Source organism: Lolium rigidum, chromosome 6 (assembly GCF_022539505.1).
Source record: "Lolium rigidum isolate FL_2022 chromosome 6, APGP_CSIRO_Lrig_0.1, whole genome shotgun sequence".
Classification (NCBI taxonomy): domain Eukaryota; kingdom Viridiplantae; phylum Streptophyta; class Magnoliopsida; order Poales; family Poaceae; genus Lolium; species Lolium rigidum.
This window is the reverse complement of record NC_061513.1, coordinates 293,106,420-293,118,219: the sequence shown is the minus strand read 5'-3', so window position 1 is coordinate 293,118,219 and position 11,800 is coordinate 293,106,420. Positions and strand designations below refer to the sequence as shown.

At 44.6% G+C, this 11,800-nt stretch overlaps 1 protein-coding gene across 1 annotated transcript; it reads right to left on the bottom strand.

The window, feature by feature from the left end:
- Positions 1-2,651: 2,651 nt before the first annotated feature.
- Positions 2,652-6,655, bottom strand: LOC124665172 (very-long-chain enoyl-CoA reductase-like). The gene is made up of 4 exons (XM_047202573.1): positions 6,526-6,655; positions 6,363-6,402; positions 2,987-3,741; positions 2,652-2,899 (listed from the first exon to the last, which is right to left on the bottom strand). The coding sequence occupies exons 1-4, from the start codon at positions 6,592-6,594 to the stop codon at positions 2,831-2,833; spliced, it is 933 nt and encodes a 310-aa protein (XP_047058529.1). The 5' UTR covers positions 6,595-6,655; the 3' UTR covers positions 2,652-2,830.
- Positions 6,656-11,800: the final 5,145 nt, after the last annotated feature.

Below are 11,800 nucleotides of genomic sequence, written 5' to 3'. Positions count from 1 at the left end.
ATCATGAACAAGACCACACAATCCTATAGCTAGTGTCCAAGCGAACATTGCCGCGGCAGGGAGGATGCCAAAGGGACTTATTCCACCAATGAAATGCCGCCGCCCCTGCATGGCCGCTAAGGCACACACAAACGAAGACCTACAACAATGAAAGAGAGGCAAAGGGGAACACAAGTATTGCTAGAGTACTCCCTCCGTTTACAATTAGTTTGTGTTTTGAGTTTAGTCAAATCTATACTATCAGAATCGCCATAAGTCAAAATATAAAGTAAATAAAAACAAAGGGAGTAATGTGAGGAAACACGAGCCAACTTTGATGTGGGAGGAGAAAACAAAATATTCTTGGTAAGTCTGCTCTTACAAACAACATCCATGCATTGCATATGCAGCCCATACTAAAAAATATCATTTTCTCGCTTGATTATGTGTTCTGCATTCCAAATCACTTGTTGCCGTTTCTCGTGTGCCCTTCTTAAATTTAGACCGTAATAATATATTCCTTAAAAATGTTGGGATTGGCGGAGCATGACGCTTAAAAATGCCACGAGAGTAGACTTGTCTCTTTTTCTCATGGCTATGGACATGGGGACTTGTTAACAAATTCCTTCTTACCAAATGTATATAGGCAAAGATGAAAAGATGCCACATTACGAAAAACAAGATACTCCCAGTATAAGCGATGTAACCAGCATCCCCGTACCTACTGAATCTGTGTCATATAGGGAGTACAATTGGCACGCATCATATGAATACGGGTTAAGTTAACATATGAGTGTTTAAAAAGCAATAGTGTTTAAGAAAACAAATGGGACCCAACTTTACCAATTTAAGCATAGGTGATGGGGACTGCTGCGATGTACCTTCAGGTACGTCAGAGAGTATTCTTCTAGGTTCTCACTGTCTAGTAGTGATCAGTGTTCTTCTCAGGTCACCCTGTCTAGTGATTAGTGACTAATTAACTTGTGATTTGCAAAGCTTCGGCATCTTCCGAGTACTTCCTCCTGCTGCTGCTAGTCTAAATACAACACCATATTTTGACCATCTTCCCGGTATTCTTTTACTCCTCTATGCTGTCAAGGAAAAAATAGTATTACACTAGTATTGTAATAAAAAAGATGGTGATATCCTCGGAATATCCAGCGACCATGCTGCATACGGCTGTTAATCCAAGAGGTTGTTTGGATGAAATCAAGTGAATTTTATTTTTGTTCGGGGTCAAACAGTGTTGGATTCTGCTAGAAATTCTCCGACTGACTGGATGCTAAACAAAATTCGGGCAGGGGCTGCAACAGGTCACCCAGCGGTCGCAACAAGACTGCACGTGAAAATGATAGTCAGCGAGAACTCGTCTGGTCTTTTGAAAATGTCCACCTCGAAGCTTCTCCGAAGAAAAAACAAATTGACTAGTACTTTATTTTAGCAGGAATTGTTCCTAGACAAGCAAGGTGACAAGTCAAGCTGATTGGTCCACCCGGCATTGTAGTAGCAGCTGTATCCAGGATACTGGAAGCGCCAGTGGCGGTTAGAACCACAGAATATATCCAGCAACACAATCTGGTCAAAAGGAAAATTCAGCAACATGTAAGGTTCAATATAAAGAGATGCATGTTTTGTACCACAAATTGACTTCTAGTGACTGTAGAGGACCAACATACAACAATGTCAAAGGATGAGCGCGAGACCTTAAAATAAGATGACATATGCCGGAATGATAAGCATAAGACAATATTATCATCGTGTTTTTTCTTCTGCTTGAGACGTATCGAAAACGAGTCAATATCAGATAAGTATTTGGTCAAACCAACCGTGACAACAAGACCAACATATAACATGGTGGCATGAATAAACACAAAGTAGGTTCTCAACAATAGAGAAGAAACCCATCCTTCAGATTAGGCCCTCACTAGTACTTTCTTTGAAGCAACAAATGGTACAAGCCGACAGTAGAAGATGATTGGCCCAGGAGATGATAGCTCATGTGTCATCCAGTAATGGAGGCAACATTGGAACCGCTGAATCTAGATGGCATAGGCAGTATGTGTAGATGACCACATACAAGTACAACAATGTCAACTTGTCCAAGAATGAACATGTCAACACTCAAATAAGATGACACAGGCATGAATAATAAGCATCAAAGTGACAATAAGACCAGGTTTATGTTCTGATTGAGATGGAAAGAAACAAATGCGATATATATCAGATGAATCTTCTGTCGAACTAACAGCAACAACAGGACCAATGCATATCATGGTGGCATGTATTAACCCAGAGAAAGTTCTCAACAATAGATTTCTATCCATACTTCCTATAAGCAAGAAATCCTGACAACGGGCTGACAAGTAAAGCTGATTGGTCCAGGACAGAATTGGTGTGTCATCATGGGAACCACAGAATCAAGCAACACAACATTCAACAAAAAAAAGATGTATGTTCAGTACACCAATTTGACTTGTGGAAGGATGCATACAACAATGTACAGCATGAACTTGTCAACCTTCAAACAAGATAACATATGCATGAAAGATATGCAGCAGCACATTCTGGTGGCATTATTCTTTTTTTACTTGGGACAGATGGAATACGCACTGATAAGATGAATATTTTTGGTCAAACTAACCATGACAAGTGGTCAGCTGTATAACACTAACAGATAAATCCAAATAATTTCTTCAATAATAGATACGCAATCCATCCTTCGGATCAGAACATTTGGACCACAGGTTTAACAACTAGTACGATACATAATTAGTAGAAATGTGTGCGTAGAATCAACGTCTGGAACTGAACAAATAATGGATCCCCAGAAATGCCTGCAAGCACCAGTTCTTCACAGGAACGGGGGGAGAATCACCCACCGGCGAGGATACTTGGGCCGTCCATCCTTCCCATCGAACAGCTGCACAAGAAACAACGTCAGTAAACTAAAGGTATGCGATTTTGTGACGGTAGTGCTCAGTAACTCGGTGTGCAAAGAGGAACTTGCCTTCCTGAGACGGCTGTGCTTCCCGAGCGCCCAGTTGGTCATGATGGCCGCAGCGACGGCGAGGAAGACGTAACCGGCCACGGTCTGTGTGGCGATGTTGAAGCCCAGCCACTGGTAGATCTCGGTAGTGTAGTTCGCACATGTCACAATGTTGAACAAGAAGCCACGCGGGATCTGATAACCACCGCTGCCGGTCGGGCTGCGGAGGTTCCTCAGCAGGATATGGCAGTAGAAGTTTGCGATCTGGCACACGATCCCAATGCCAAACCCAATCTTCATTTGTAGATCACTCACAGGAGTGTAAAGAGGGTGGTTGCAGTAGTAAGCAATGTAGGCCCCGAAGGTCCAGTAGTAGGCGCAGTTCCGGAAGACATTTGACACCGGAGAAGTTGCGTGGCTGAAGCGGTGGACAAAGAACGTCTCCATGATCCGCTTGAAGTAGTGGAAGCAGAAGTAGTACATGGCGTAGGTCTGGACAGGATGGATGACCCGCTCTCCCTCATATCCAAAGTACTTATACACGGGGAGGTAGTAGAAGATGGGGTAGATGAAAAGAGGGCCCACATATTCCCAGAAGAACAGTGTGCTGTAGTAGACCTGCGGGCCTAAATCTTTGAAGACCACGGTGAGGGACCCGGAACCCTTCTCACAGTAATCCGATAGGCTGGCCTTTTGGTTGAGTACAACTGGCTTTCCAGATTTTCCAGGTTGTACAGGGAGGGTGAGCCGTTGCCTAGCGGGATAATACTTCTTAGCTGCATGGCATAGACACAAGGCAATTAGCAACCTGTGCGTCATAAAGAAAAACATGTCTTCTTCATAGAGAAAGAAAAGCATAAAGCAATACATGATGAAATGTGCAATTTTAGCCCATTCATAATTCACCCACAGAAATCAACCAGAGAAGTGAGTTTCATGTGGTAGGGAAGATCAAACAATAATACTGACCTCAACATTAGCAACTACTGATGGTGCCAGCTCAAAATCAGAACAGCATTAGTATGCATCAAGCAGACCATACTACACTTAGTTTTGCAGTAAAATAAACGTATTAGTCTTGTACTGATCACTGCATATATTTAGAAGTAATACTTGAGGCCAATGTCCAAACATGGGGATACACATGGAAACAAAAAATAAATTAAACTACAAGTGGAAAGGGTGCAATATTCACCACGATCAAGATCAGATTTTCTTCGGAAGAGTTCCACTCGAGTGGAGCTATTTATATTTTCATCTTCTACTAATATACATTTGACCAAGATCAGGAAGTGGATTATCACTATGTTTCATGTCATTTGTTTTCAAATTGAGAACGCAATACCATCAGACCAATATTATTCTATTCTTCAGCTCAAGTCCAGATTGGTTGCACTTCATACATTTAAACAGTACTACTGCATCACCATATTTGTGGTGATCTGTCTCCCAACACAATCACATGGCAGTAGATGTGCTTTAATGGTCCAACATGAGTAATAAATGTTTGTGACCATCACTTCAGGATAAGATGATGGCAAGTTAACAAGGTAACATGGCAGCTCTGAGTATGCCTACAAACTTGGCATTAAACATCATAGGTACATAATGTAGGATTCTTGATCCGAGCGAAAACGCTACGAATTCAAGCAGCAAAGTGTGCTTTGCTCACTGACAGTACTCCACTAGTGTCCCTAGCAAGTTCAGAAAAAGATTCTAGGCACAGTGACAAATGGCTGACATAAGCGCACAAGGGATAGGAAAATCAGCTTCGTGATTCAATGCTGAAAATCATAAAAAGGGAGAAAGAGAAACAGGGTTATGGGGAAACACCTAAAGAAAACTAAGTTGCTTCAGGGACCATCACACTTTCTCCATCAGGCAAAGATAAGAGCAGCTTCAGATTAAGTAGCTTCCTACAGACTACAGAGTATCGCTAAACATTATTATCTTAAGGCAACCAACTTATTTTCCTTTTTGCAGGGAGCCAAAGCATTTTCACCGTCTTCTAGCATGCAGCTGAAAACTGATGAAGTATCCCCCTAACCCAATTTCCAAATAATAACCACCCCTGTTTCGTGCTCCCGGTCAGTTATCCTTATCTAAGTACTCCTTCTCCGGAAATCGCAAAGTGTGTGACTGGAAGAAGAGGGATATACTCCTAAAAGGTGTGCATGTTTGTATTTCAACAGAACACTCTCACAAAACTTGCTAATGAATCGATGTGGACGGCAAAAACCCTCCTACTTGGAACAAGAAATTACTAACACGTGCAGCATAATCACACTCAGTGCACTAAAAGACAGACTTGATGCATAGACGGTGCTTCCTGTATTAACTGAAACGATGGTTGCAATTTCATATTAAGTAGGTTTCAGACAGAACATGGAGGAACATTATTTTGCGGGAGGCAAACTTATTTTCTTTTTCACTGCATCAAGCGATTAGTGTTTTTTGAACATGCAGTTGAAGTTTTACGAGATGTCCCCAGACCAACTCCCAAGCACGACCCACCCATGTCACACAATTATCCTTGTCCAGGTCCTCCTTACCTGGAAATCGCAGAGGGTGTGACTGCAATAACAGAGATCCTCATAAAGAGTGTGTGTTTGCTCGCTCCCGTTGAAACATAAAGGCTGTGAGCGAACTGATGTGGACGGCTAACTCCCTCCTACCCCAAACAGGAAGACCATAACAACCCGTAGCGAGCCACAGCATGTTTTACAGTGGTGGGTCACGGGTGTTACTTACTTTTGTAACACGCGGTTCAAATAATCTGATGAAATACCACCCAAAGCAATTTCCATCCGATGTTTCTATCCTTATCTACTCCTTTTTTCGATAAGGGGTGCTTTATTACTCAAATAGTTTATCCTTATCTACTCCTGAAAGCAGGAACTATGTGTGTGGTTGCAACTGCAGAAAAATAGTCATAAAGAGCATGTTCTTGCAATTCTTGTTTGAAGAAAAGCTTGTGAGCGACCCGATGTGGACGGCCAACTCCCTGCTACCTGGGACGAGAAATTCCTAACAGCCTGACCCGTAGCAACCAACCAACCACAAGGGCACATGAGGGCAACCAAGAAAGAGGAGGGCAAAACACTGAACTACTAGAGCACATTCATTGCACGTCAAGCAGCAGTAGTGCTGTTCTCCGGGAAAAAAAAAAGCAGCAGTAGTGCTAGGCATGATGATGAACGATCCGCCTGTTGACTAAGGCACGCTGTTAGGATTATTACTTGGTTTAAAGCAACTAAAACAAAGCAGCGGCCCGAAAGAGCCCGAGGGTCGCACTACTAATTGAGCTTCAGGTCAGTACTAATTGTATCCCAGCAGATTCGAACTGAAATCTACTACTATACTAGTGGTGACAGAGTTTGAGTGGGGAGGGACGTACTCTTGGCGTGGATGGCCTCCTGCAGATCCGCGACCTTGGCCTGCGAAATTCGAACCCAGAAAGAAAGAAAGACGAATCAGCTGGAGTTGGGGCGGGCGGGCGAGATCTTGGTTAAACCCACGGAAGGAAGGAAGGAGGAGCAAAGGCGGGAAAGAGCACGTACGTCGTCGCTGAGCTGGATGCCGCCCTTGACGACCTCGCGGCCGGTCCGGGAGACGACGGAGACCTTCATCTTGCTTCCTTGTTCCGCCGGCGTCCTCTGTCCCGCAGCTGTGTGTCTGACGAAGAGGTGGAGACGGAGTGAGGTACAGAAGGAGGGAGGTGGGCTGGCTTATTTGAGAGAGAGAGAGCGGTGGGGTGGGTCGGGCCGGTGGGGGGGCGTTGGGCGGACCACGATTTATGTGGGCGTTTAAGGAGGAGTCCGGATACAAGTTCAACCTCTTCTTCAGCTGGACCTGGTTCATGGATTGGACCCGGGACTCTGTTTTTGACTCTACCCGGGACTCTGTCACTGCCCAGCCCCCCTGCATCATATCACGTCTAAAACCATCTTCTCCAATAAACTAACACCATCGCTACTCGAAACCTCCTCGCGAATTTTTTAATTATATGGCGCCCCGATTGTGTTTCTATAGGCTGGGTTAGCCTAGGGGCGTTGAACAACCTTGATTCGAAGGAAGGGGAACTCGATGGTGTGTTCACCGGCGAGCAAGATCTAGCTAATATGAGCAAGGGGGAGTGATGGATGGATGGCAGTGGTTCGAGTTCACACGCGGAAGGGGACCGGTGTCGAGGCGTTGTTCCAAACACTGAAATATGTGTGGGGTTTAGCCGATGAACCGGAGCTCCGGGAGGTGGATGACAATATGCTCACGTTCAACTTCTTCTGTAAGGCGATGAACCAGGCCCCGCTTATTCTCTAAGTTGATGGTAGTGATTGCGGAGTACGATGATGTGGTTGATTTAGCGTCTGTCTCTTTTGACCATGTCGCAATCTGGGCGCAAATACATTGGATTCCAGATCTGTATAGGGAACATATGTCTTGAACTATTGGCAAGGTCAAGAGTACGGAGATGACACACCAACGCTAGTACCAAGGTGACAGACCAACGCTGGTATGAATTGCTGAGGTCAAGAGTGGGGTGAGCTGGCGTATTTTGATGTCGACACTGGTGCGGGCCAGTGGGGCGTTGGGCGGACTAAGGCTGTGGGATTTATGTGGCTATTTAAGGAGGAGGATACAACATCTCTGCATGGACTCGGTTCTCGTGATCTGATCTTAGCATCTCTGATTTGGGTCGGTCTCCTGATCCCGGACTCCGTCACGACCTCGGTCTATCTATTATGTGACCGATCGAAACTAAAAACGTTCGAGCTCGTAGCCGCAGTATGATGTTCATCTAACTTGCTCTCCACACACCCAAAAAACATAACATATTTGAGAGTAAATTGCAAAAGAGCACCACATTTTAGGTGGGCTTGTGGAACAGCCACAAGAACACCACAATTGGTGGGTTTTTCTGCATTTTCCCCATTTCTTATCCACACGGGCGTAAATCTTTGGATAACTAGAGATGCCCTTAGCCACAGTGTTATGTTCATTTCATGGTACATGTAATCTGAATTGATACTCTCGCACCCAAAGAAAAAAGAGAACTTAACTTAACCAGTTCTGGAGTAAATTGGAGAAGAAAAAAACACCGCGGTTTAGGCTAACTCGTCGAACACCCACCAGAATGCATCACAACTGGTGGCTTTATTTTACTTCAAGTGTTGTTAACATTGCCTGAATTATGGTGGATTTCCACAATTTACTCCTTGTTCTAAATCTGTTAGCTCAAGAAAAGCAGAGGTTCGGTATCCAAGTCGGATGCGCCGACTCGATCAATGTGTGTGGCGACAATGGTGCTTGCTAGGAAAGGGAACAAAATCTTTAAACCCATGCCTAGTACTGGCCACTAACTCTAAATGAACAAATAGCTGACATGTCCCATCGCCAGTCTCTAGCGTTTTTACATGAATGGCAGGGTCGTCGCAAAAAAGCTATTTTACAGGATTAATGGTTCTACGAAGAAAGGTAAATGCTGGAACATATTTATTTTCTTAGACGTGTATCCATTTATTTTCTTAGACAAACGAGAGTGGAGCTAAACCATGCATCCACACACACTCTTAGGATTTGTTCGGTTAATCAACTCCTCAATTGGATTGGACTGGATTGCCGTGAATTTGAGGTATCTTGACTTAAAAGAGATTTAATCCACCTTAATCCATGTTTTTTTTCGAAATGGAAGAAATATCGCCCCAGCTTCTACATCCAAGGGATGCACACGACTTTTTTTATTAGATTATTCACAACACCTTACAAGAGCAATACAAAAGATCAAACTCGGAGCCACCTTGCTAAACCTACAGAGGGATGAAGGGGTGACAATTCACCAACTCATATCATCAAAAAACCAAATGCCTTCCTAGACCGCCCAATAGCAGATGAGAAGCACATCCAGTCAAGCAGACTCTCAGCATACGCCAACGACACGCCATAGAAGTTGCTACCGCCGTCTTCCTCGACTCCATCTTCAAGAGAGATCATCGCATTGACCATGCCAGACCTGCCATCGATGCCGCCACGACGCCAGACGACTCCACCATCCTGCGCATGTCCATCACACTACATCCGTTCCGAGACACCACTACATCATGCCGCGGTGACTCGACTACGCCGACACAACAAAAGCACACCGCTTCACCTCAGCACCACTCCAGTACCAAGCAAACCGAACAAGGTCTTGGCAGTTGTTGGCCTGTCTTTAGTCGAAACCAGGGACGAAATCATTTTAAAGGTTTGCACGTGTCATTGATATTTTCTATTTATGTCGGTGTTATTGTGTACGTACTGCTAGTTAGGAGGTCTAGCATCCTCTTTTTTCTTTTTTATTAGATAGGATCGGTACAGAACCGGGCGCGCGCAAAGCGGTTTGCCGATCGAGTTGCGTGGAAGTTAATTGTTAGAAATTGCTCTTTGTTTTCTCTTTTAGCGTGACGGCGGCAGGAAGGTGCGCGCGCATGAAACATGCACTAAAAAAGCTAAACTACCTTTGAATCATCCAAGCTAGCATAGCATGCTTTGGGTGACCCCAGATTAAGGTGCTGCGGTTGCTGACCGTTTTGCTGGGAGAATAGGAGCAGAGGGGTTGCATGGACTGGGTGCACTCACCAGGTTGTGCAGTTGGGGAGTAGGCCGGGCGGCCCAACGGCCCCCAACACCCGACAGCGCCGCGCCGGCCGTAATTCCTCACGCATCATCTTCTTCCCATGTTTGCTTGCTTCCCATGATACCATCCCAATCCCTTTCCTTTCCTAAAAAAGTACCCATAGTTTGACAATTTTAACAGTAATTACCCTATTTGGCAAGTTTTTATCCAGATTTATCTTTTTTTAGAAACACGATACAAACGTAGACGCTCTCTACCCCTATGAGCATCTTCGAAAAACTTAGCTGGCGAATTGGATCTTGAAATTGACGAAATCATCACATGCATCTCATTGTCGACAGTGCCCTATTTAGTGACACTCGCTCTTGTTTGTGCTAGTTTGGATGTGGCGCTTATGTTTGTCCATTATATGTTGTACCATGGCTCCACACATTCAGATTACACACCCCTGTATTTTTTTAATTTCTTGTTTGAACTATACTTCATCTACCCACGGTTCAAATTTGCATTTAAACGGATTTAGCCCAAAAAAATGTATATGGATGCACAGTGAGATAATTCATGAAACCTTGAAAATGGTCATCTTGTCATGTTTCCCCACAAATAAAAATTGGATTAGTGACAGACATGTAAAAACAAATTTATGTGCGATAATCCAAAATGCATATATTTTGTAAAGTTTTCATGCGATGCATAAAAAGTTGCAAATATCTACATAAAATGTGGCCATGATTTAAAAGTTTTACATGGTGCTTGTGTAGTAGTATCAATCTCACATGCGGAAAAAAATTAAGCTGGACAAAGTCCAACATGGTGTCAAACTATTTGAAGGACACTTCTCTAAAACACTGGTATATATGGCGTGTGTGGTATTTTCCCGGGCTAAGTAGAAAATGATGAACAATACATGATTTTCGATTGCCTTTTTTGAACCGTATTTGGCTTGATTTCAAATTTAGGTCAAAATCATGGGGGGGAGGGGGACGAGGGTTCAACAGAATCTCCTCCGTCGGCAATTTCTCGCTAGAGTCGAGGCGAGTCTGCGGGTTTGGAGCGCCACCGTGCAGGCTACCTCTCCGGTGATGTCCGACAGCAAGGCTGTCGAGGGATGACCCGGGTAGGGCAAAAGATGAGGAATCAGCTAGGCGCAGGGCTGGCTGGGCCTTAATCGGGCCGGCTTAGGAGCAGCCGGATTGACTATGGCCGGTTGGCCCACTGCCGTCTGGGTTCTGGGCCGATGGCTGGCTTCGGCCTTGCCTGGCCGGCTGAGCTTTCCGCTCGGCCTTCATCATTCCCTGGCCAGCTTCGGATGCTCGCGGAGCCTTGCCTTTCTAGGCTCGCGTCCGGGTGCGAATGTCTCCGGGTGCGTCCCAACCCGCTTTATCCTGGGATGATGTTCCTCCACAGGATCGAGCCGTTGGCGTGCGTGATGATGGTCCGGGTCCTCGGGGCGACGTAGGGCTATGGCGTGCTCTGCAGTCCTACGCTCGTCCCTCCACCGGTCATGTCGCTGTCAACGACGACTAGGGGACACGACGGATGTGACGCCCAGGGCCCCCATCACCTCGACGGGACACACTCCATGCGGAGTTGGATGGTGTAGAGAGTAGCATCTAGCCTTCGATAGCATAGCTAGGAGTTGGATGGTGTAGAAGAAATACCGTCTTACAAAATGGAATATTGTATGTAGACCTAAAGATCGGGGGTTTAGGTATTGAGGTTCTCGAAATCAAAAACAGATGCTTATTGAGTAAATGACTCTTTAAACTTCTAAATGAAGACTGGGGTGTGGTATGAATTGCTACATAATAAATATCTAAAATAGAAGACGTTGTCAGAGGTTCAAGCTAGGCCTACTGATTCCCCTTTCTAGAAAGGTTTAATGGAGGTCAAACAGGAGTTTTTTCTAGGGGTTTTTTCAAAGTGGGTAATGGTTGTAGTATCCGCTTCTGGGAAGATACCTGGTTAGGCAATACTTCTTTGGCTCAACAGTATTCGTCCTTGTATAATATTGTACACCATAAGAATGTCACAGTTGCACATGTGTTAGTCCAATCACCGCTGGGTATTACATTCCGTAGAGTTTTGAATGGTAATAAATGGACTGCATGGTTACAGTTATGTCGGAAACTCATGATGGTTCATTTGAATGGAGAGGATGATCGTTTTGTTAATTTGACTCCTAATGGTTTGTTTACGGTCAAATCTATGTATGAAGATCT